The sequence below is a fragment of the Antechinus flavipes genome, chromosome 3, assembly GCF_016432865.1.
Source record: "Antechinus flavipes isolate AdamAnt ecotype Samford, QLD, Australia chromosome 3, AdamAnt_v2, whole genome shotgun sequence".
Taxonomy (NCBI): domain Eukaryota; kingdom Metazoa; phylum Chordata; class Mammalia; order Dasyuromorphia; family Dasyuridae; genus Antechinus; species Antechinus flavipes.
In genome coordinates this window covers 352,581,311-352,607,535 of record NC_067400.1, presented here as the reverse complement: position 1 = coordinate 352,607,535, position 26,225 = coordinate 352,581,311, and the positions used below count along the sequence as shown (strand labels likewise).

The 26,225-nt window shown below is 35.0% G+C and overlaps 1 protein-coding gene and 1 pseudogene across 2 annotated transcripts in view; one reads left to right on the top strand and one right to left on the bottom strand.

The window, feature by feature from the left end:
- CCDC93 (coiled-coil domain containing 93) overlaps positions 1-26,225 on the bottom strand; it is a 120,390-nt gene that overhangs the window by 18,508 nt on the left and 75,657 nt on the right. For both annotated transcript variants that reach the window (XM_051985761.1, XM_051985762.1), the window contains 8 exons: positions 22,337-22,399; positions 18,956-19,029; positions 16,426-16,507; positions 15,818-15,889; positions 13,376-13,447; positions 10,494-10,602; positions 3,997-4,079; positions 158-195 (listed from right to left, as the gene is read on the bottom strand). In XM_051985761.1, coding sequence (XP_051841721.1) covers positions 158-195; positions 3,997-4,079; positions 10,494-10,602; positions 13,376-13,447; positions 15,818-15,889; positions 16,426-16,507; positions 18,956-19,029; positions 22,337-22,399 — 593 coding nt within the window. The remainder of the gene's footprint in view (positions 1-157; positions 196-3,996; positions 4,080-10,493; positions 10,603-13,375; positions 13,448-15,817; positions 15,890-16,425; positions 16,508-18,955; positions 19,030-22,336; positions 22,400-26,225) is intronic.
- LOC127554337 (hypoxanthine-guanine phosphoribosyltransferase-like) lies at positions 4,386-5,563 on the top strand (annotated as a pseudogene).

The window sequence follows — 26,225 nt, the reverse complement described above, 5'->3', positions numbered from 1 at the left end:
CTAAGAATGGCATCCTCCTCTACACCCTCAGAGGATTATATATACTTTTTAAAAATCACATTATTTTATTCTATCCACAATAGAAAGATAGTTAATTAGAAAGTACAATGTGTGAAACATTTTACAGAAGGAAGACCAAGTGGTAATGTTTACTTACTGTTGGAAGTTTTCATGAATTGAATTCAGCAAAGAAATCTGAGGAAGAAAAATTCTGTAAGCAGAAGGTTAACTGATTTTGAATTTGAAGGTGAACTGATTTGAATGTTAGGAAGCCTACTTTTTTATTCAACATTAGGAAGTTCATGCCTTGTTTACTATGCTTACTAAGGCACAGACACTTTCCAACTAAGATGTCCCCAAGGAAATTACCTTATCACTTTTATATATGGAACTTCCTATTTTAAAAAGATGCATTTTAAAAGGGATTTTATATTTATGTAAAAGAAAAAAATCATAACAGAAAAGACAATTCACAAGTGTAGAAATAATCATTTATCAAAGGAAATCTGAATCCGAGGGTCAGCCAAGGCAGAAGCTTGTATAAAATCAATGCCATTTGGGTGGCCCTGCCACCACTATCCATTCTAATATACGATATTTTAGTTGCTGGGAACCTATCAATGATTTGGTCATATGGAAAGCAAGAAGAATGTGTACATCCACAAGATTTCTTTTTTCTTTTTTGCATTTGTCTTCTTGCCAAATCCAACTTAGTATTGGATCCCTCATGGGTCATTCTTGGGATCACTACTAGTGTCTGACTTCACAGAAACTACTCCAGATCCATCCAGGAAGAAATCCCAAGGTTCCAAGTTCTAAGAACTACCAGATCGAGAAAGGTGCAGGGTTACCATTTAGGACATTTGGGTTCTAGTCATGACACTAAAGGCTTTGTGGTCTCTAGGAACTAAACTACTTATCCTCTCTGATTTCAAGATTTACCAGCTACAAATGAGAATAAGAATTCCTTGTTCTCCCTACCTGATGTACAAAACAAAGGTATAATTCAACACAGTTTAAAACAGAAATTTAAAGTGGTTTCATCACAAAAAGTTTCAAAAATAAAATATTACAGACATTAAAATAACTTCAAAATAAAAAAAAACCCACTATATAAATACAAAGAACTTTTATTATAGCATTAGTAGGAAAGGGATTGGAACTAAACCTCTAATTTCAACTTCTAAAGGAGTTGAAACATTCTCTTTCAATATAGGTTGGCACCTTCTTTTCAAGTTAAAAATCTCAGAATATTGCCTAGAGCACTGAAAAGTTAAATAGAATAGCATTAGTAAGATTAAATATTAAAAGGGGAGAAAAATCTAACTTTTTGTAAAATTAGATCAAGAAGAATTCATGAACAACAAACTTGCTTTGAGTATGGGATAAGCCTATTCCAGGGTTCACAGTGATCTCCCCAAAGCAGCCAAGACAAATTCCTAAGAACACTGGGATAGAGGACAGACCCCTTATGTTCAACCCACATCATTCTTGCTCCCCTCTATTTTCTGGCTTAAAAAGAACATGACAGAAAGTGGTATTAAACATTATTTAAACATAAATGCAAAGTTCAATTAACAGGGGTCATTAATAGATGATGATAATCACCAGTGACAGAGATTCAGGATCAGGTGACATAGTGTTTGTGGTAATGCTTCCTATAAATTTCTAACACTCATATTATAGTATGATAGAGGTAGAAAAGACCAGCCAGTCCAAATCCCTAAAAAAAAATATATATATATATATCATGTATTTCAGAGAGGTTACATGACTTGCCAATGTCATACAGGTTTTAAATAGAAAAGCCAGTATGATTCCAAGTCCTCTGGGATCAAAAGACATCTTGTTTAGAACGAACTAAATGTGAATATAAACTAAATAAGTTTATTTCCCTCATTCTAACCTCAGTCATGGCCAAATAATATCAAATCACTGAGAATGGTTCTTGACACTTTGCTGGCCCAGCACATAATAGGCATTTTATAAACACTCCCTGATTGACTGATTCATATATTGGATACTGAACCAAAATGTCCCTACTTCTATAATGTGATTTTCTTGACGTTTTATAAAGCCTTGATCAGAACTATTTGGTAAGAAATCTCAAATGGGTTTCAAATAGCTAAAAGAAGATGTTGAGAAGATGGGGAAAAATCCATGAGCTGTTATTTCATATGCAGAATATACATTGCTTGATCACCACATAGATATGGTTATAAACTCATCCATTTAGCAGGAGTTAAGTATTCATAAGGCTGAAGGGGGAGAATTTGGGTTTAAATGGCAAAGACATTTTTGATGAAAACAAAACCCCAATGACATCTTTAAATACCCCCAAGAATTCTACACCTATATGGCCTTAATTGAGTCTAATTGATCACAGTACTAATATGGCAACAAACTGGGCAGAGGGGAGGACAAAACAAAACACCATAAATAGCCTCTATCTTAATGTTCTTTGATAGTTTTTTACAAAAGCCTGCTATTAGCAGAACCCAGTGGTCTTTTATGGAAATGTGGAAAACTTTTCTAGTTCTGTCTCCTCATCTGAAAACTGGTTGAATTAAATTATCCTGAAAGTGTCCCACCCATTTCCACAAGGCTGGGCTTGAGTGGAGAACTGCTATGGGGAAGATATAAACAGGAGAGATCAGAGCATGATACCCCAAAAGGCTTCCTGGAGGTGACTGTCAAACCAGCTTTTATAGGAAGTGATGAATATGGAATATATTGTAGAGTTGTGAAATAAGGACCCTCTTGACATGTAGCAAATTAAATATTTTAATTTCTTTACAGAAGACCTATAAATCCAGGGCTTGATCTGCACAATAAATATTAACTATGTTTTCATTAACATAATGATTCTAAAATGAAGTATTTGCCTCTGTGTTCTATACACTTCAAGTGTTCAGTTAGGACTTTTAAACTAGACTCTTATCAAGTCATCTAATCTTACTCAGCCTCAGTTTCTTTATATTTTTCAAATGGAGTTGGGAGACTGGGGTGTATATGTGGCTTATGACCTCAAAGATCCTACTTTTTTTTCTCTCTAAATTCAAATTCAACAACATATTTTAAAAGTGTAGGAACTTTATTATCCCCAATTACACAACTACTAATAAAGCAAAAGGTTGACAAGATATTATTATATATCAAACTTTCTCTGCAACAAAAAGCAATTTCCATGAAAAACTCTTGATATTTCAAAGAGATGTTGTTGTTTTTCCTATGGCACAAATTTTTTTTCTTTAGATCTCTTTGTCCTTTCTAACCCATCTAGTGGTTTTCCTGTTTCACTGGACTAAATTAGGATACTACTGTTATAAGTATTTCAAAATCCTGGGGTCTTCTAAAAACTTAATAATGCACAAAACTCACTTTTTCCTTGGTGACCCTTCACTCAATAAGTCCAATGTTTAATTTAACTTAGAATTAAAGATTTTTGAAGGTATTTTCTGATCATTTTACAAATGAGGAAACATTAATTAAGAAGTGGCTTACCCAGTTCACAAAGATAGTGGCAAAAGAAAGACTAAAACATGGTTATCCTTAAGAACACTATGAAAGTATTCTTAAATTATAGCATTTGTAAAACTATGACCTCTCAAAGGGCAGGGCTGAGTCCTTTTTTATATAGAACCTGATGTTCCCTTGTACACAAGTAAAAGGTGAGAAATAAACTAAAAGCTAAAAGTTTTTACATGGAATATTCTTGAGAAATCATCTTTTCCACTTTGTCTTCTCATCCATCTACTTTGAATCTTGAATGTGTGTACATATGTGTGTATAATTACAAACGTTTGTGTATGTGTGAGAGAGAGACCCACACAGACAGAACATCTGTAGATTCCCAGGAAGTATTCTAAGCATAAAATTCATTTCTAATCTGTGTGTGTGTGTGTGTGTGTGTGTGTGTGTGTGTGTGTGTGTGTTCCTGCTTCTAGCATTAATTGGTTATTTAATTATTATTCTCCTTTGGATTAAATTTCTTACCTCTTTTTCCAAATAAACCTTCTTATCATCCAGTGTGTTATATAGAGTGAAAAACTGCTTGGTTTCTTTGTGGGTTGCTGACACTGCATGAAATAAACAAACAAAAAAAATCAGTGAACTATGAAAAAATGCTTCTTGGAAGCCAATTTTTTTTCTTTCCATTAATCTGAAAGGTATTCTCTAGAGAACTGGAGATTTTTCTGTGTTTATGACAATTTGTCATTAGGACCAAAGTTATGGGCACCACAAGAAAAACAGTCTATGGTGATCACTTATGTGACTCTGTGAATAAAGTCAATATTCTCAGTTATATGAAATATCAGACATATAGGCTACCATTTGAGCAGACTGACTTCATACTGAACACATTAAAGATGTTCATGGCTTCTTATAAAACTGGAAGATGACACCAACAAAAGAGTTTAACTGACAAGATTTTGTAGTCATCAATAATCATCAAATGAAGTCCCAGAGAAAAGGGGTAAAGGGAATGTAGGGTCCAGCAGATGATAAATATCCAAGCAGAGAGAAAGTAACTAAAAAGTATAAGAGTGAAGGGATATCCCTTCTCGGAGACCAGAGTAGATCCAGCTGCAGCTGTAATCCTGATTGAGAAGCCTCCCAGCTGGAGATCAAAGGTACTGATGGTGAAATAGAAATCACTGAGATTCAGCTTAGAGCTGGAGGTGGCAATGTAGTTACATCTTCATAGCTCCCTTGTTCTCTGGGCACTGCTTCCTCTTCCTCTTCTTCCTCCTAATCAACTTTTCTCTCCTCCCATCTTCCTCCTCCTTTTCCTTCTCCTCTCCTTCCCTGGCTCAGCCCAGCTTCTGCTGGACTTTATGGAGAATATCAGCACCAGCAACATGATTGAAGATGATGACCCAGGCTATGCCTTGGACATATTTTACATCCCTAAAAATTATGCTCAAGATCTGAAAAAAGTACTCATTCCTCATAGACTAATGCTGGCCAGGACTGAACGTCTGGCATGAGATGTGATGAAGGAGATGGGAGACCACCATATGGTTGTCCTCTGTGTCCTCAAGGGTGGTTATATAAAATTTTTGTTGATTTGCTGGATTATATCAAGGCACTGAACAGGAATAGTGATTAATCAATTCCAATGACTATTTATCAGAATGACAAGCTACTACAACGAGGAGTCAACAGGAGACATAAAAGAGATAAGGGGAGATGATCTCTCCATCCTAATAGGAAGAATGTCCTGATTGTGGAAGATATAATCAACACAGGGAATACTAAGCAGACTTTGCTTTCCCTGGTCAATCAATATAAACCAAAGTGGTGAAAGTAGCTAGCTTGCTGGTGAAAAGGACCCCTGGAAGTGTGAGATGGATACAGACATGACTTTGTTGCATTTGCAATTCCAAATAAATCTGTGATTGGCTATGTCCTGGACTACAATGAATACTTTAGGGACTTAAACAATGTCTGTGTCATCAGTGAGACTGGCAAAGACAAGTACAAAGCATGAGTTTCAGTTGGTGTGAAGAGAAGCACAATTTGGAAACCTATCAGACTCATCTTTGGACCCCTAGCTCAATTTATCCATTATTTCCACATCATAATTATCTGCTTATTAGAACTTTTTACAGAGATTGCATTTTATCTATTTTCTATCAGAGGGATGTTAAACAGTTGATACAGTTCTGATTATTTCATTTGCCCTACAAAACCTAAGGGGAAAGAATATCACTTTCCTTGGGTGGTTTGCATTGCTTCACTTACTTAAATTACTGAACTGAGATACTTGGCGTGCACATAAGAGATATTTAAAGAAGACAGAATGATTTTTTAAATGAGTAATTAATTATGTATATTAATGGAACTGCAGAAAACGGATCGAATGTTGTTAGTTAATATCCTTCCTTGTCAAAGAAGAAACAATCTGATTCAATATTTGTTCCAGTTCTATTCAGAACACAAGAGATTTGATTATTTTCTGATACTCTTAATTATCTCTGAGTTACATTATGATTTCAAGACCTTTTTAATGCTGCATTAAAATGGAAGCAAAGAGTTAATTTTATTGCGATGAAGAACAGAAAGAAAAGTAAAAAAAAATAAAAATAAAAGTTCACTGAGTTTTGTTCCAATCTTACAAAAAAAAGTGAGGAGGTAAAGTGTTTATGTGGGGTGAATATGATTAAAAGTTGAGGAGCTACTACCATTAACACTGCCTGTCTGAGATTCTTTGAATCTAAGGAGGCACAGTTCTGCTCAAAATAAAAATGGGAAAAAAATCTTTCCTTTAAAAGAATTTCAGATAGTACTCCTTGAAAATGGAATGGATTAATGTATGAAATCATTATAGAAGTATTAAAGTAGATGCTGGATGTATACCTGTAGGGGATGTTATAGAAGGAAATTAAAGAAGAGGCAATAGGATGGACTAAATGATGTGAAGTTCTTTACAACTTATATAAAGGGAACTCTGGCCACAATTCCAGTGAACTCCTAATGAGAGATGTTCTCCACCTCTAGTGAGAGAGGTAAAAGATTCAAAAGTGCATACTGAGACATTTTTTTGCTTTCTCAATGAGGATGGTGAGAGTGGGAAGAAAAAGGGTACATCTTTATGAAAAATAAAATCATTTTTTATTTTAAAAAAGATTTTATGAAGTACATGGACCCACATGCTAAGGCTGTTGCTCTCTTACATACATCCTCTATTAGTAAATGTCAAGAAAGTCTGACACTTGGTTCCCCAAAATGTGCTAGTCTTGAGATGAGCCAACAGAGAAACAAAGGCAAGGCAGTAATGCAGAAAGAATCCTAGAATAAGGTTCAAATTTTGGCTTATTTTTAACTAGCTGTATGAATGTGAGCAAGTAACTTCAATTCTTTCCTTCTCAATTTCTTTATCTACAAAAATTGGTATGACAAAGATATTAGAATTACCCCTAAGAATTGTCTTGAGAAAAGTATTTTGTAAATTTTAAAAGTGAATTTAAATGCGGGTTGTTATTATTACTTAAAAAGAAATTTGTATTTCTTTTAAGTTCAAAAATTCAAGTTCAAAAAAAGAAAAATGGTGAAAGGAGGGAAGACCATGTTACAAGGAGACCTCAAGCTTTTTGAATACACACACTGCTATCATGAAATAAAGAGGAAATAATAAAAACCATGAATAAAATATAAAAACTCTTTCTTTTTCCCCATGTGGAAACACCTGCCTTTTTGGCAAAAATTACAAGTCCTCTCCAGTCACCTAAGAAGCTGTAAACACATCATGAAAAAGTCATCCCTTCTGCAAGAGGTCATTAACCACTGTCAGCATTTATATGAGCATGGGACTATGGGGCTCACATCAAAGAAGTTATATCTGAAAGGATTATATAAGGCTCTCTCAGCTGATGAAAAAGAAGGGAGAGGAGAGTAAGAAAAGTAGGAGGAGAAGAGGAGGGAGAACGATCAAAAAGGGTTCAGGTGACATTGTCAAAATGTTTTTGGTAAGAAACATCTGGCCAAGATTGAAGCTGGCATGGTGGGGGCTGTTTCCAGTTTAGTGTCTAGGGCAGTTCCAGATTTAACACGCATGGAGAGAATGTAATGACAATTTTTAAAAGAAATCTTCCCTGAGCTTATATCCCAAAGAGTTCTTACAGAAGGGAAAGGGACCTGTATGGGCAAGAATGTTTGTGGCAGCCCTCTTTGTAGTGGCCAGAAACTGGAAACTGAATGGATGCCCATCAATTGGAGAATGGCTGAGTAAATTGTGGTATATGAATGTTATGGGATATTATTGTTCTGTAAGAAATGACCAACAGGATGAATACAGAGAGGCTTGGAGAGACTTACATGAACTGGTGCTAAGTGAAATGTGCTGAACCAGGAGATCATTGTATATGCAATAACAAGATTATATGATGATCAATTCTGATGGATGTGGCTCTCTTTAACAATGAGATGATTCAAACCAGTTTCAATTGTTCAGAAATGAAAAGAATCAGCTGCACCCAGAGAGAGAACTATGGGAAATGAGTGAGAATCACAACATAGCATTTTCACTCTTTCTGTTATTGTTTGCTTATATTTTTGTTTTCCTTCTCAGATTTTTTTTCTTTTTTTCTAGATCTGATGTTTCTTGTATAGTAAGATAACTGTATAAATATGTATATATGCATAGGATAACATAAACTTCAACATATTTAACATGTAATGGACTACCTGCCATGTAGAGGAGAGGGTGGGGGGAAAGGAAAGGAAAAGTTGGAACAGAAGGTTTTGCAATTGTCAGTGCTGAAAAAATACCCATGCATAGGTTTTGTTAAAAAAAAAAAAAAGCTGAAATTAAAAAAAAAGTCTTCCCTGAACCACCCTGTTAATAGCTACATTCCCCACGCAGGTCTCATAGAGTGTTTTGTCTGCCCTTTTCAAATGCATTAGGGAAAAAATAGACACCTAAGTGGTGCAGTGGAGTCAGAGAGACTGGAATTTAAACCTAGCCTCAGATAGTTCCTAGCTACTATGTGAGTATGAGTAAATCATTTAATCTCTGTTTGCCTCAGTTTCCTTACTGTAAAATGGGGATAGCAGTACCTTCATCACAGGGTTGTTATGAGGATCAAATGAAATTATAATTATAAAGGGCTTGGCACAGAGCCTGACCATAGTAGATGTTAAGTAAATGGTTATTTCCTTTCTCTAATGCATTTATCATAAATCACTGTATATGAATTGGCAAGTCTTGATAATATGTAATTTTTATATTTTGGGGAACCTGAATCTATTCAGTAATGGCCTGAATTATAAAAGGTTCTTAACGAAAGGCTAACCTTACTTAATATGTAGTATTTTTCACAGACAAGAGGGATCTCTGTTGTATAATCAGGTCAATACATTCAACATCTGCTCTTTTTCATGCAAAGGACTAGAAGATGCTCAGATTATGGTGATCCTACAAAGAGCCTTAGTCACCTTCAATACTGTTAACAAATAATGATTATAATTTATTCCATGAATGCAAGACAATTATATTATAAAGAGTATGGAACCACCAGGAGTCAGAAAACTGGGGTTCATTCTATATTTAGTTCTTCTACTCACTATCTCTGGACACTTTTTAAAAATCACTTAAACTTTGTGTTTCAATATTGCCATCTAGAAAAAGGTGGTGGTGGTAGTGATAGTAAGAATAGTAATAACATTTGCCCCAGCTAACTCATGGTATGAAGTTTTCATAAGTAACACTTTTTTCTGAAGGGTCTTTACATTAGGTTATCACATATATGATTCGCCCTTTTACAGGACTATTAACACTGACAAGCTGAGGAAAGACTGTCTCCAGCTTGTGTAACCACCTCTTTGGGTCAGATTTTTTGATTCTCCCTCCCACCCCCCCCAAAAAAAAAAGATTAATTAAGTGCCTGCCCCAATACATTGGTAAAACATCCACATCCCCTTCTTTTTAGGAACTCTCAGTTTAATTCACAACAGACATGAACCAATTTAAACAAACAAACAAACAAAAAGGCATGAGACACAATCAAACTATACATTGGGGAAGTATAAGGCTTAAGCAATATTTTTGTCAAAGGCAATAGTGACCATCATTCAATAGATTAGTAAAACAAAATTTCTATGCCTCAGCATTCCAAAATTATAATTCTATGCAGATATCATCTGTAGGTAGTACTCTATCCTTGGGCAGCTATTAGTTTTCTTCTAATACAATGCAAACTCTTCAAGGGCAAGGACTATTCCCTTTTTAATTTTTGTATTCTCAGCACCTAACACAGTGGCTTGGCAGTTTCCTGTATTGGTTAATGCTTCCCCTGCCACTTTATGTAGATATATACCTGCTGGAACCCAGGTTTAACTAAATGGAACAAATGTAGTTATGACCATGATCCAAATTTTGGAAATGAACTTTTCCAAATTTTACTTACAAACATCTGTGAATATTCTTAGGCCCCACCAAATTCCTGATTATGCCTATATTTTGTATTTCCTCCTCCCATTTTAGTTGGTAATAGGTATATAAGTTTCGAGTATTTATAAGTTTCACACCAGAGTGTATGTGTGTCTTCTCCGATGAAATTACAAACCCTTTAACAGGAGGGGTCAAACCGTGGTTCCTGATTGGCCATTCCTCCTACCCTTCTCACAAGAGCAGACATAAACCTTGGACAGAACTCTGTGTGCTCCAGCAACAGGCCTGCTGTACATGTATGTTGCTGGCGGCTCGAGATAAGGTCTGGTCCCAGAGCCCAATACCAAGAGCTCAATTAGAAGAAAAGAATGTCAATAGAGAATGCCAAGGCATTGTTATTTGGATTTATGGCCCACTCCACGGGGAGGCTACGTAGAATGTGTGCAAAGTGAGCATGAATATGATTAAATGAAATCCTTACCCATGATGGCATTAGAAGAATTTGCTGTGATTCATGCACCATCGTTTAAAAACACGATGAAGCCCTCCCTTCCATTATACTGAGCCTTGGGAGTACATTCTTGGTCGATACACCTACCCTGACTGTAGAGTTCAATAAATCTCTTCTGATACTGTGTTAACTCAGCTCTGCTGGGTACTTCATCAATCTTACGTTGCAAAATTGCTATTTCTCGGTTTCTTCGAGCCTAAAGGCAAGGGAGGAAAAACACCATTTTGTAATTGGTCTTACGTGACCTATAGAATGTCAGAACAAAGTACTGTTGAAGCCCGTTAAGGGCTTCAGCACCTTCATAGATAATATGTTAAACTGTGTGACAGGCTGATAAACCTAAGTGTGGGCTCTTGCCTTCTGACTTCAATCCAACAATCTCTTGTATCCTCACATGAGGATCTGGCCCAAGTTCAGTTTCACAAACTGAAAGCTGGAGTGGTATAGTTTCCTCATAGAGGCCAAAATAGAACACACACGTAAATATATGGAAACCATAGTAGTAAGGGCAAACAGATGGTGGCTAGAGAAAATGTAAAAGTCTGTATGAAAGGTACGGTCCGTCTTCACATTATTCTCATTCATACATTCTACATTTCTTTTTTTTTTTTTTTTTTCCTTTTCTTCTTCTTTTTTTTTTTTTCATTCTACATTTCTAACCACCTTGGTGACCATCTTGTTATAGTCTGAACTGGACATTTCATTTCCCACTGCTGGGACTTTGCACAGTTCTCCTCCCATGCCTGGAATGAGCTTCCTTCTCTCAAAGGAGAGAATCCCAAACTTCCTTCAAGGTCTGTTCATTTGACAACTCCTATGGGAATCCTCTTCTGACTCCCCTGGTTGTTTGTGCTCTATCCCTCCTCAAAGTATCAAGCACCTACATGACTATTATAAATTCAATCCATGAATATATAATTTTACATTTGTAAACTCCTTTAGGGTGGAGACTATTTTTTGTTGTGTTTATATTCCTGTTGTTCAGTATGGTGTCATACACATAGGACTAATTCAATAAAGATCGCTGGACTGAATAATATATGTAAAGAGCTATATATGTGCTAGCTACTATTATTTTATTTAGTCTCTCTCTATTCCAAAGGATACAGTAAAAAATTTTTGGTCTGACCTTTAAGACTCATAATGTACCTTTCCAGGTTTGTCTTCTTTTCACCAGCTTTCTGCTTCTAGTCAAATATTTTCTTGCCTCTACATGTTTACTCGTATCTCTTGCTCTGCTTGAAATTCCCCTCCATCGCCCTCTCTGTCCAAATTAATCTTATATATGCTTAAAGCTCAAGTCATTCAGTCCAAGCAGCATTTGTTAAATATCCACTATGTTCCAGGCACTGTGGACTAAGAGCTTCTCACCATCTCATTCCAAATCCTCTTCCTCTTCTGGACTCATATAACATTTAATGTCCACAGCACTCATCTGGCATATACTGGATACATCAAACATAATGTTTACTGTTATGTGTTGCCTCTTTATACATGTCTTTTCCTTTACCAACTATATCTTAAAATTTTAATTTTTGGCATCTTAGTAGTGTCTACCATAGTGAGTATACCTCTTAGAACAGGAAGGAATAAATGAGACAAATATTTCTTAACCTTTTCAGAATTATGCTGATTTTTTCCCCCTTGTTTTGTCAACTTACACGGTTACTACTCTCTGCCTCCCCTAACACAAGTTCTATATGACATAAGGAAAAGTCAGAATAGCCACATGAGTCAGTCCTAAAAATCATACAGAATTCTGTCTCTGAAAGTGGCATAAAGGGACAGGGTATGAGAGGGCAAAGGTGTCATTCATGACGTCAACTTTACATGGTTAGATGTAACCCAAACATCTCTAAAATAACAAGTCATTTATCATCCATAAATTCAGCTAAGTGTCTATTTAGTTATATTTTTATTCTGTGTCACCTCTTGGAGTAATCAGTGTATGAGTACTTTCATTTATTTTCCCTAAAATTATCACTTTTAAATTTAAAGGGGAGCTCTGGTTCTAATATCCCAGAATATGATGAAGTTTGAATTCATTCACTCCACATTCTTCATTATTTTCTAAATGTTGATCATCTCTCGTGTTATTTCCAGACTCAAGTGGCCTGCTTTTTGTTTTAAATTAAAGTATATAAAGGATAGAAACTGATCCTTTTCAGTGACCAACCAGGATTCCAGAAGGCCAACTCTACCCAATTTTTGACAAAGAAATGAAAGATTCAACATGTATGAGATACATTTTTCAACAAGGTCAATAAAGGAATTAGTTTTTTTTTTTTTTTTTTTTGGTAAGTGGGGAAAGAAGGTGGGACAGAGGGAAAGTGCTAGTTAATTTGAAAAGAAATAAAGGGATAGAGTAGATGGTTTTGTGAGACTCAGAAGACTGGAAATAGAGGGTTTTAAACTATGAATTTGTTTTTTGTTTTTACTACCTGGATAACTGTACTTCAATATCACTCATTTCCTTTGTAATTCTATGTGTTTAAAGCATTTAAAAACCTTAATCTAAAAAAGGGGTTGATAGACTTTATTGACCAGATTGCCAAAGGGATTCATGAAACAAGAGGATAAAATCCTGTTCTAAAGCAATTCAGGACCCTTAACAGTTTGGTTTTCAATCCAATCTCTAATTCTATTTAGAATTTTTTATGGAGTGTGGTATAAGATATTTAAAAAAAAACAAATATGAAGTTTTTCTCTGGGCAATTATGTTTTACACTCTCAAACACTGAATTATTGAGCTCTTTTGTTTCTAAATCTCCTTTTGTCGCAAGATATATGCCATAAAACTCTTTTTTTTTTTTTTAAACTCACACATTTTACTATCTGACTCCAAATATAAATTGATAAGTTTAAAATACAGCAGTCAGATTCTCTACAAAAGTTATCCAATTCTTAAATAACATGACTTTCTAATTTCCACACAGGAAATCACATCTTGTCAATATTTTTCTACTTACCAGCAACAGACGGATTTTCTGAAGTTTTTCTTTCTCAGTTTTATGCTGTTGGTCTATAATTCTGGTGGGTTCCTAAAATGGAAAAATCCAATGGTAATTTGGGGAGAAATAGTTTCCACTCAGAAAAAGGTAATATTTTAAGAAATATGTTACAACATTTGACAAAATATGGCTTTCTTTGAAAGAAGATTAATAAATTTTAGGTGGAAACTGAAAAGGAAATAATGGGACTTGAGTTTTTAAGATTGAGTAGAGTAAACTGGTGGTCATTTGTCACCAAATCAGTTTTATTGTGTTTTACTGCATACTACCAATTTACACATCTTGAGATAACACTTCTGGCATATAAGGAAGAGATATATTCTCCTTATATTAGGAAACTACACTTAATTTTCTGCCTATACCTTAAAAACTCCAGACAAATTCTTTTTAAATATAAGCTACTGCTACACACTAAACTGCTAACAAAACAATTAGTCTAGTTACTGTGCTTTGCTGATAACTGGTAAATGAGATACCATCATATTAATAAAAAACTTAGTACTGCTACTTATAGAGCCAATGTTACAAAACCAAACACTGTTACTGAGGAAAGAATTCAAAAGTGGATGACATGTTAGAGAATGGTAGATTTTGATTTAAGAAAGCTTATCTATACACCAAATCTGTAACATAGTTATTAACAATTTAAAAGGATAAGTATGAAAATATGGCATAAGAGAAAAACACTGAACTAGACAGAAGTTCAAGAAACATAGATTCTAATAACAGCTCTTTCCTTAAGCAGTTATAGAGTGACCTAAGTGATATTTCCTCTTTGAGCCTTAGTCTTCACATCCAAAAAAATGAGGTGGTAGGCCTAGATGAAGTACCTCAAAGATTCTGTCTACCTTGAATAATGTCTTGAATAATGTGACTGTTTTTTGTATTTGCAAACAAGACTCCTCAGGGAACAGAAAAGTTTTAGTTACTTACAAAGAAGGAAAAACAAACCAGAGAAAGATCATTAGAGCTGTTTGTGAGAAAGAAATTAAAGTGCATTTCAGCCTTCACACTCCCAAGAAATCTTTTGCGTTAAGACTACTAGCATGACCAGTAAGCCTCTCAGACATTACATGTCTCTGCTTGGGGGTGGGACCTGCTAAGAATTGACATGAACGCTATTAGATTCTCTCACATTCTTCTACTGGAGAGGGAAGAGTTTAACATGACAAGAAGTTATTCTGAATGTCATGTGGCTAGATCCTAGAATTCAGATTGTTCTCCAGGCTCTAGTGAGATGTCCTTCATTTTTGGTGAACTCCAGGACAGTCACAATATGGTTTCTTCACTATTCTCTGGTAAACAGCTGAATGTAAATTCAAATTTTTCTTTGTTCTTTCACAAAAACAGTTAGCCATCTCTAGAGAAAAGCTTTTGTAACTGGGAGATACTATCCATCTAAAGTGGATAAAACAAGTAGCAGACATCAGATACTCCCATAACTTTCCTTTCTTCTCATCCTTTAAAGTTGGTTATGATAACACAAGTCATCTGGTGACTTCTGAGTAATAGGTTTATATTTCAAATTTTGAATTTGAATTCCAAATTTTTTATATTTTCAAATTTTCAAAATTCAACCCCCAAATTTCAAAATCCATTTTTGATTTTTTTTTGCAAGAAGAGAAGATAAGAGAAAGTAGGGGTACAGAGTCTGTGGGAGATCTCAACGCAACTTGAAAAGCATCAACTAGGGAATAACTAAATAAGTTATGATATACGAATGTAATAGAATACTGTTCTTTAAAAAATATTATGCAGGCTGATTTCAGAAAAGCCTGAAAAGACTCACATGAATAAGAACTGATGCTGAGTGAAGTGAGCAAAACCAGGAGAACATTGTGTGCTGTCAACTGCAAGATTATGTGATGATCAATTATGACAGACTTAGTTCTTCTCAGCAATACAGTGATTCAAGTCAATTCCAATAGACTTGGGATAGAAAATGCCATCTGCATCCAGAAAGAGAGAACTATGGAGACTGAATGCAGATCAAAGAATGTTATTTTCACTTTTTTTGTTTGTCAGCTTTTTCTTTCTCATGGTTTTTCCCTTTTTTTCTGATCTTTCTTTCACAACATGATTAATATGAAGATATGTTTAAAATGATTGCACATGTATAACCTATATCATATTGTTTGTTGTCTTGGGGAAGTGAGAAAGGGAAGAAGGGAGAAAGAATCTGGAACTCAAAAATCTTACAGAAATGAATACTGAAAACTATCTTTACATGTAACTGGAAAAATAAAATGTTACTGAGGAAAAAACTCAATCACATAGGAGAAAAGCAACTTCAAAAACTTGACTTTAGAGCTGTTATACAAACTGGCCAAAAAAGTAGAGGAGTCAGTAACAGATAAGAAAGAAAATGTAGAATTTTGAATTCTAAACCAAAACAATTACCTTTTCATCTCCATCTTCTGATGTTTCAGCTTTTAAACTTTCAATATTCTGCTGCAGACGTGTCATCTCTTCCTTTGAAAGCAATATAAGTGTTTATGAACCATGAACAGCTATCATCTACAAGCAATTATGGAAATGACTGATAGAAAAGCCATATATCCATGCTCCATTAAGACTTTATCAGTAAAGTCATTAAAATGCTTGGATGGGAACAATATAGGGAATGATACCAGCCCTATATTCTCATACCCTTTTCTTATCCATCTTTGAAAATCTCAGCTCTCCTTTAGAGTTCAACTTGAATCCTCCCTTCTATATGAAGGCTTTCTGAATCAACTGATCCTGTTCAGGTGTTTGGCTGGAATAGATATCCTCTGAAACAATGAGGATTTTATGAATTCTTGTAGTACTTATTAATTTGTACCATTCCCTTGGCACTTGAACTATATGGCCTACTTCTGTTACTTGTGTGTGTGTGTGTGTGTGTGTGTGTGTGTGTATACACACACACAAATGAATGAATAACGTTTAGAGTAAGTGACTGCAACAAGAAGCAATGGGGGAGGTAAGGCATGGGGAGAAGGGGGTAAGACAAGCACAACACTTACTCTACAATGTGCTTTGAATTCTTGTTCCTGACTTTTCAGATTTTCATTCATAGCTACAAGTGTTCTTAAATTCTGCAGAATGCTGAAAAAAAAAGACCAAAAAGATAACAGAGGAACTAACATTATTTCTTTCTGAAAAAGACCTAAAACCAGCTTCCCCAGTTACAAGAGCCATATCTTTTATTTCATTCATTTCTCCAAAGAATACCCTGCATATAGAGCTTTCTATCCCTGATAACTGACTTTTATTTAGGTGAAAATCTAATTTCCCCCCTATTTTCTGATAACCACAGCTTATCATATTGCATCCAAACATTGTAAATTCAAGAATTTAAATCATTAAAACGAGGATATCAAAGAGTTTCAGTAGTGTGGGATATTTAATCATACCAGCTATTTAATTACATACAGAATATAAAAAGGAATGAAAAATCTATCCTAGAGAGGAAATAGGTTTCCCTAAGACCATTAGAAATTTCTGATTTGGAAATAAAAACGTCAACTCTCTGACAATATTTGTCCTAGAATGTGGAATGGACTTGGGAGTCAGATGACTTAGATTCAAATCCTGACTCCAACTCACACTGCCTGTGGTTATATAACATCTCTGAGTCTCAATTTCTTCATCTGTATAAATAGACTAATAATACTTATATCATAGGGTTGTTATGAAGAAAATGCAATTATAAACTATGAAATGCAATTAGAAATGTGAGTTACAGTTTTGTTATTGCTACAAATTATATTATTATACGCCCACTGAATATTCCATTGAAGAAAAAAAAATCCATTAAAATCTTGGGCTCTTTGTTTCTGGGACAGAATTTCCATATGGTTTTTCTTTTCTTTTCTTTTTTTTTTTTTTTTTTGTTTGTTTGTTTGTCCTTTATTCTTTTTTTTTTTTTTAATTAAAGCTTTTTATTTTCAAAACATATGCGCAAGGATAATTTTTCAACATTGACCATTACAAAACCTTTGTTCCAATTTTCCCCTCCCCTAGATGGAAAATAAATCTAATATATTACATATGATATAAAAAAAATTTGTAATGTGGGTATCACTGCCATGTAGAGAAAATGAACTGGTACTTAACTACTGAGTCATTTCAATAAATAACAAGGGATGTCAATAAGCATCATGAGAGACCCTCCTCTCATTTAAAACTAAATGTTGTAACTCATATATCTACAAAAAATAGAAATGTGCCTTCTCATAATTGGGCTAATCTATATTTATAATTCTACCCTTTATATGCAAAGAGGATCCAATGTTTGGATTGTGGTTAGTTGTTTTTCCAGTAGCTGCAATAGGTCCTGTTGACCCTCTACTGAGGGCTTTTAGCAGATAAAGATCGATAATCAAGTCAAGCTGATTTCACTCTTGATTAAGGACCATTGCAAGCTTACAGAGCAAAGAAGAGGTACAAGATGATCTTAGAACCTATTAGAAAAATCAAACCAGTGAATTTTTGAAAGAAAAAATAATTAAAATGTCAGAGTAACCTTCCCAATAGAAGTCATGAAGGTATTTCAAAAGATCCATTTTGTTAAAGCATTCTCTCTACATATACAAGCTAAGTCTTTGGTATCTTTGATATTCTTTGATTCTTGGGGGTTCTTAAAGCAGGGTTTACAAAATACACACACACATATACACATTTATGTATGTATGTATGCATGTATCTTAACTGTATTCCAACATAATTGGCTTCCTTTGTCATCATATGTATTTTATTTTATGTATTTAAGATTATTATCATTAGAAGACATCTATAGGTTTCAGTAGATAACCAAGGGGGACCACAAAAAAAGCTTAAGAAGCTTACTTCCTTAGTAAAGAAATATTCTTTGATTGATGACCAACTTTTTGATTATAAGCTCTTCTGCACTTAGCCTGACTGGTCACTGGATGGCAGATGCCAATCATGGTTAAAATCTTTTCAAACTCATAAAGACCTCAAAAATTATGTACTTCACTGGCACAGTCTTGGAAAACCCAGTGTCTTACTGAAGGAAGACTTTAGTGGACATGTTTTAGCCAATTTAAAATAATTTTAGCTCTTCAATTCTGAAGCAACCAGTGCCAAGTGTGATTTTACTGGAAGAGGGAATTTCCAGTTTACTATTCCCATTAGTATAGGGAAACTTCCACTCATGTAGATGAGCTTGGGGAACTAAGAAATCGCATAGCCAGTATCTGTCAGGAGTGGGACTAAACTCCATATCTGACTTCAAGGCTGGCCTTCCATCTTCTGTGCTAAGTTGTCTCTTAGGATCAGAACATATTAAAATCATCCCTGAAACTTCTGGCATGGTTTTGGAGAGGGAGAAAGGGGTAAAAAAGTAGAAGGGGCATAGACTGGGTCCATGAAGCAGAAATGAATTAATAACCTTATGTGAACAAAAACCATAACTTCACTATCATTAGTTTCAAGCTCAAAATAACTAAGTGAACCAACCACTGACAATCCTACAATTAGCTTTCAGGGAAACCTAAATAGATTTCATAATCAATCTAGGAAGAAACTTGCCTTGGGTCAGCCTGGGATTCTATCTTCTCGAGGGCTGCCAATTCTTGGTCCAGTTTCTCACTGTAACTCTTTACCTGTAGGAGAGAATGGCCACGTCACTTGCATGAGCTTGAGGAAGTAACCTCAAGTAAGGACTCTCTTCTCTCTTTGGCACTGTGGAACTAATAGAACTTGTTTCATTTTCACATGAGTAACACCAGATTTGGCCAATTTACCATTTTACAGAATGACTTTGGAAATTCCAGTCATCAAAAGGGGGAAGGATGACAGAATAACATTGAAAATTCCAAACTCATATTATTTGTAGCTCATTCTGCTAAGACTGAAAAGTGGAGCAATTACTTTATAATAGCAGAATAACTAATGGATACAAAATATAAAAGCTAAGAATACTTTCTAATTTCCCCAACTTATATAGAAAAAGTTATGAGATACAGTGTGCCATATAAAACACTGGAATTAAGAGTCAAAGACTGTTTTTGAATTTGGGGTCATATCTAAATTTGAATTCCACCTTTGATATTTATTAGATAGTTATAGACACTAGGTTATCACTCTCTCAGGATCTTTTTTCTCATCTATAAAACAGGGTTAATAAGAATTGTAGTGCCTAGTAAGGAACCATATATTCAGAGACAGAGGCATCGTAGAGATCTCTAGCCTGACACTCTAATTTTAGAGATGGGGAACGTGAAATTCTGAGAAGAAATATGATTTGGCCAAGGTCACAGAAGTGATAAGTAGCAGTAGCAGTCATGATTTGAAACCAGGTGATCAGATTCCAAATCTAGCATTCTTTCTCCACTGTTATGTCACAGATTTACCATAAGGCAAATTTCAGGAGTACAAACAGAATTATTTATTTTTTTAAATATATGACTGGAGCATTCACTGAAACAAAACAAATAGCAGAATAAAGACCACTATTTTTCAGCCTATATAAGGCAGGTCTTCAGCTAACTACTTTTCTTAATTAGAAGAAAATGAAGGTGGCAGTCTGATAGTCAGGAGAGCCAAGAACTACAAAATATATTCACAAGGAGACTGAGGCTCTCACTAGATCTGGGAGCTGGAAAAGAGATATGGAATGCAAATCTACCATGGACTAGTGTTTAGATTAGCCTCATTTAGCATTTAGCATTAGTTGAAAAATCTATACTCTGTGATTCTAAAGCATGAGCTCTTTTTTTTGTAATCCTAGCATTTAGCACAGTACTTGACCTCCAGAAAGTGCTTAATGAATGCTTGTTAACTGGATGTTAATTTTAATTATTTTAATCTTAGTATTATCTAGATCTGGAACTAATAGAAAATAGAACTAGACCATATGGGTTAGGAGTTGGTCACTAGCACCTATTGTCACAATATGGCAGTCATAATGTTCTGGAGTCATTCTGCCCAGATATGAGAGAATGATGGGAGGTAATGTGAGAACTCCTGTGACATCATATGGTTAGTAGTGACTGCAAGATCCATGCTCTCCAGCTACTGCTGATTGGGGAATTCCATCACAGAGTACATTTGTTTTTTGATGTCCTTGAAAATGGATAATGGAATATGGGATCTCTTGGAATTCTGCTTTCTCTCAAAAGCAAGGGTACAAATGCTGAAAGAAACATTTCTAAAAGCACACAAAATCAGATACTGAACAAAAACAATTCTCTGTTATAATGCACAGGCTAGAAAGTGATTAAATCTGATCTTTTTCTACACCAGAGACTCTTCTTAGAAGGACATTCTCAGATGCTGACAAGGTTATCATTAAAAAACCATTAAAAAAATTTTTTTTAAAGACTATTTTTGATACAAAGCTTCCTAGTCTCATCTACTCTCTCCTCAATCAAGAACTACTTTTGTTTACCTAGGCTTTACACCATGAAGCAGATAGCTTTCTGTGTAGAGTTAATTTATACACTTCCTCTAGGATTCTATTCCCAAGGCCTCAAGGAAAATTATCAGGTATAACCCTCTGTCTCTGGGAAGGAATGCCCCACAGTTTCTAAGACATGTTAATTTTAAAAGTCCCATGAAAAGGGATGTTCCAAAGTCCCTTAATTATCTCCCTTAATTATAGGTTCTAATAATTTTCAACTTGGAGTCAGGAAATTTACCTCTGTGAGCAATTTAAAAATCTTACTGCTTTAAGTAAAAATAAATTTCATCTCATTTGGTTGTCATTCGATATGGAGAACAGAGGCTCACCACTAGTGAGCAAGTCCGAAAAATGTTGAAATCTCTTTGCTCAAGCTCCTAGGCGAACTAATCAAGCCTCCAAAATACTTACCAATGTTTTGGAAGAACAATACATGTACAACTGAATGATCTCAGTCAAAGACTGAGTTATTTTAATTTGTTTATAGAACAGAAATATTGTTGAACATTTTAGTTCACATTTCTTCCAAAACTTCAGGGACAAGTTTCAATTGTTTCTGGTACATTGAAGGAAAGCCGGGGATCTGATGAGAATAACCAAGTTTTATTTCATCAAAGTTAATCTAATTTTATAAGAAAATACATTCAACCATTTTTTCTCCTCTTTTCTTTACCTTGGTAATATAATGAAGGAAAGCAGAGATCTGTGGAATGCAAGTTCTTGGTGGTAACCTCAGAATATCTGAAACCCAAAAGATCACTTAATCTAATATAAACTAATGTTATAGCTTACAATACACTATCCCACTTTAAAAAAATCACCCTATCAATTTTTAAAAATAGAATTTTCAATGATTCTATTTGATATATATGTACATATATACATATCTGCATACATACATATAAATATATATATATATATATATGAATGAGAAATCTGACATCTCCAAAAGTAAAAATTCTTTTCTCTTAAAGAATTCATTGAACTTCTTGAGGGAAGGGTTGGTCTATGTTCTCTATTTCTTTTGGATGCTCAGCCATGTGTGTTATGAGGTTCCCTAGCCTAGCTGCCAATCTTTCTCTGTTCTGCCTCTTCAAACCCTACTGTTCATCTTTCAAGGCTCAAATACCACTTCTACAACCCCTTCTCTAGCCTCTAGTGACCTTTCCCCATTCTGGTTCACTACAGCACCCACTATCTCTACTACTCCTCTCATTTGCAATATACTTTCTTACAGTTATTTAGCTTTTCATAGGTTATATCTTATCTTTCTATCTAAACTGTAAGCTCCTTGGAGATGAGAATCATACTTTGTAGCTCTCCTGTACCAGCTACAAGTATTTTATCAAATGCCATCAATTGCCATCAAAATGGCAAGTATTTTATCAAGTCAATTATCTGCATAAACTTGATAAAATACTTGCCAATGGATCAAAAGTCATTGTAAGTCAAATATGTGGCTGAACATTCCTCCCTCCCCCAAAAGCCAAGACATATAAGAAACTTACTTCTGAAAGTTTTGTCTTTGCTTCATCATATTTGACTTGTAAATCTGCACACTTGGCCTGTAACTGTAAAAGATCCAGAAGTAAGAAAATCAACAGAGTGGTTTGCACAATAATGACACCTTTCAAAACACTGTAATAGCCTCATTACAAATAACAGTCAAACAACCTTTTCCAGCAGGTAGATTGCATTATTGTACCCATTTGGCAGAAGATGGCCAAGGTAAAGAATTTTATACCATTGACTCAAGATCATGGAGAAAATTAGAAAAAGAGCTCAGACTTGAAGTCCCTTGACTCTCATGACAGACAGTGCTTTTTGAACAATGTCATTATGACATTCTAAAAACAAATAGGAGTAAAAAAATCCTTGGAATCATTTGATCTGGAATGAGATCAATGAGTGTGTCTATAGGGGAATGCAGAGATTATTTTGAGTTGTTTTGGAAGGACAGCCCCAAGGAGACATTGTTGGGGCTGTTGGGGTTATCCTCCCAAGATTATATATGTGGTCCTTGCAAGTATACTTGCATGTTGTCTCCTCTATTAAATAAACAAAATAATACAAAACTCAACCTCCACAGAATACTTTTTTTTCTTATTTTTATAACCTGCCTCTTTCTGCCATAACAACTAATAAACTCACAAAACATTAGCATTAAAAGGGATTTTGGGGAATAACTTAATCCACTCCCCCGATCTTAAAAAAAAAAAAAAAAAAGATAAGGAAACCAAAGACACACAATAAGTTAGTGAGACCAGATCCTAGATCTACAGATTCCCAGATGAGTGTTCTTTCCTTGGTACTGGACTGTCTCAGAGAAGATGGAGGAAACTTAATCTGTTTCAGGTGTTACTGAATGTTTTTAAAAATAATCAAGAGATGATCAAGAGTTTGATCCCAGGAAAATGAATGAATAACAAACCACAAAAGACAATTAATACGATCACAGATCTGGAGTTGGATAGACCCTCAGAGACCATCCAGCCCAGCTATCTTATTTTATAGAAAGACCCCAAAAGAATAAATTTTCTAAGGTCACTTAGGCTGTATGCTCAAGGCAGGATCTGAGTCCAAGTTGGTGAATTACAGAAATCAGGAGTCTCTCCATGACACCATACTGTCTCTAAACTGAATTAATCTGACTGTTCATGAAACTACAATTTTAGTACATTTGGAAAAATTTTTACTGATTAACTACTTATGACAGATGGGCTAGACCAGATGGCAACAAAATATGCAAAATTTCATCAAATCCAAGAAAAAGATAATTCTATTTAGAATTTTTTTCAAGGTATGTAACCTTTTGTTGACAACATTTTAAGTAATCACTGGACATCATCTTCTACCTTCTCCATTAGAAGAATATTCTCTGCACAAAAGAGGACGTTCTTCACAAAATGATTTTAGGAAATGTGCAAAAAATCCTTTAAAAGTTGATTCTCTAAACTCAGCTACTATCAAACTGATCTTCCTAAATTACAGACCTGATTGTCATACCCCTCTTTATTCAATATTCAATAAATTTTATTCAATAAATTCCCTTTCCATTATCTCCAAAATAAACTATGAAATTCTCTTTGCTCTTTAAACCTTTGAAGTATTAGCTAAGATCCCAACTTCTCTAAGGAGCCTTTCTTCATTGCCTTAATGATACTGTAGTCGTTTATCCTGTACATAAGCCTGTCTGCACATAGATTTTTGCATGATGTCTCCTCCATTAAACTATGACCTTCTTAACAGCAGGGAATATTTTTTGCCTTTCTTTGCATCCACAATGTTTATCACAGTACCTGGTATATAACAGGTACTTAATAAATATTTGCTGACTTGACTATATTTTCAATTTAAATATTTACTCTCTTGTAAAAGTGAAATGAGTAGCTAGGAGGAGGCAGCCAGTTGGTGCAGTGGAAAGCACACTGGCTCTGGAATTCAAATCCAGCTTCAGACACTAACTAGTTGTATACCCCTAGAGTTTTTTGTTTTTTTTTTTAAATAAAATTATAGGATATTTTGTTACAGTGTTCATAAAATTGGTAGAGTGAGGGCCCTATAGAGGGGAAGAATTCTGAGATGCTAGAAAGGTCTTAGAACTTGGGTTAAGTAAAGGTAAGACTTCAAGGATCCATGAAAGGAATAACAAGTGAACAGATCATTGTTTATTTTCCATCCTTCTTTTTTCATTCTTGATCTATTATCACTATCTTGAGAGAATTTCCCTTAATTTTTTCATTACAGTGGAGAGAAACAGAGGGAGATAGAGGAAAGAAACAGTAATAAAGAGGGGTAAGAGGAAAAGATGAATAATTACCTCTGTGCTCCACATTGCCTTTCCTGGACAGTTCCATTAAGTTTTTTCCTTTTCTGTTCTTGTTTCCCCAAACCTTCCATCAATCCCTAGTCTTCTAATACTCCTAATTATGTTGATTTGTCCCTCTCTGGTGAGTTTCCTGTAACTTCCTTTTCTATTCCCTAATTCCTTATCTAGGACAGCTAGGTGGTGCAGTGGATAGCCAAATGGGCCTGGATTCTGGAAGACCTATCTAAGTTCAAATCTGACCTCAGACACTTACTAGCTTTGTGACCTTTCTGATGCCATCCTGTCTCTCGGTTAGATAACCATCTTCCAGGTAAAGGATTACTTATTAAGGAGGACTCTTCAACAAATTTTGCCAGCAAGAATTAAGAGAGAACTTCCTCTGTAATTGTCACAGGATAATCTGTTTCCCTTTTCCATATAGAGATGGACAATGGAGACATCCTTTTACTCTTAGGGGATAACCTCCTCTTTCCATATAACTTGGAAGACTTCAGTCAGCTTCTGTATGAGCAATGGATTCCCTGCTTTGTAAATCTCAGCTAGAATAAAATCAATACCAAGTACTTTGCCACATGAGAGAAGCCCAATGACATTCAAAACCTCTTCTTCATCTGGAAGTTTGGCTAGAAAGGGCTTTAGCATTGATTGAGAACAGTTCATTAAGAACACTATGGGAGTGTTCAGCCCATCTTTTCAGGATCAGATCCTCATCAACTAATCAATGTGACTACATCAGCAATGAGTATTTGAAGTGCACCATAGGAATTTGGTCCATAAATAGCATTTAGGGTATGATAAAAGTGCTTTGTATTGTTATCTTAAGGATAAAACAGAATTTCAGTTGCATTTTTACTGAGGCAAAATTCTATACCTTTTTAAGTTTTGCTTTCACTTTATTTTTGATGGAAACAAACTCTGCTTTCTTAGAGATAGATGAACTCTTCTACTGGTAAACACTATGGAATTACTTTTTTTGTTTGTTTGTTTGGCAGCTTCTTTGCAAGTGTTTTGGGCCCAAATGAATTAATGTGATATTGTACACCAAATCTTTGAAAACTACCTATTCCTTTTCTATTCCACTGTTACCAACCACATGTTTGTAGCTCTCCGATACCGGTTAATCCAATTATCTGCATAAACTTGATAAAATACAATGATAAAAGTCATTGTAAGTCAAATATGTAGCTGAACATCCTCCCCTTCCCTAAAAGCCAAGACTCAGCTTTCTCTATGTTACCAATAAAGTGTTCACACATGGAGAAGCCCTCTAATCTATTCATATTAAGTCCCTTGGTAGTCATCTTGCTTTGCAGTAACTGTTTTTCTTGAATGTGAATGTTTGGTTTGGATAGGCTAAGTTCATGATTGGTCCAGTATTCTGCACCACATATGGGCTTTGTCATTCTCACATCCTTCTCCTTACAATGACACAGTCTATTAAATGCCATTATTTTCTACAAAGATGCATCCATGAAGTTTTACCATGTTTAGATAAGGAGAAGACAGTCTTACTTGAAGAAGATAATGAGATGGATAAGTCTGTTACTGCTGTCTTTGACTCCATTCCT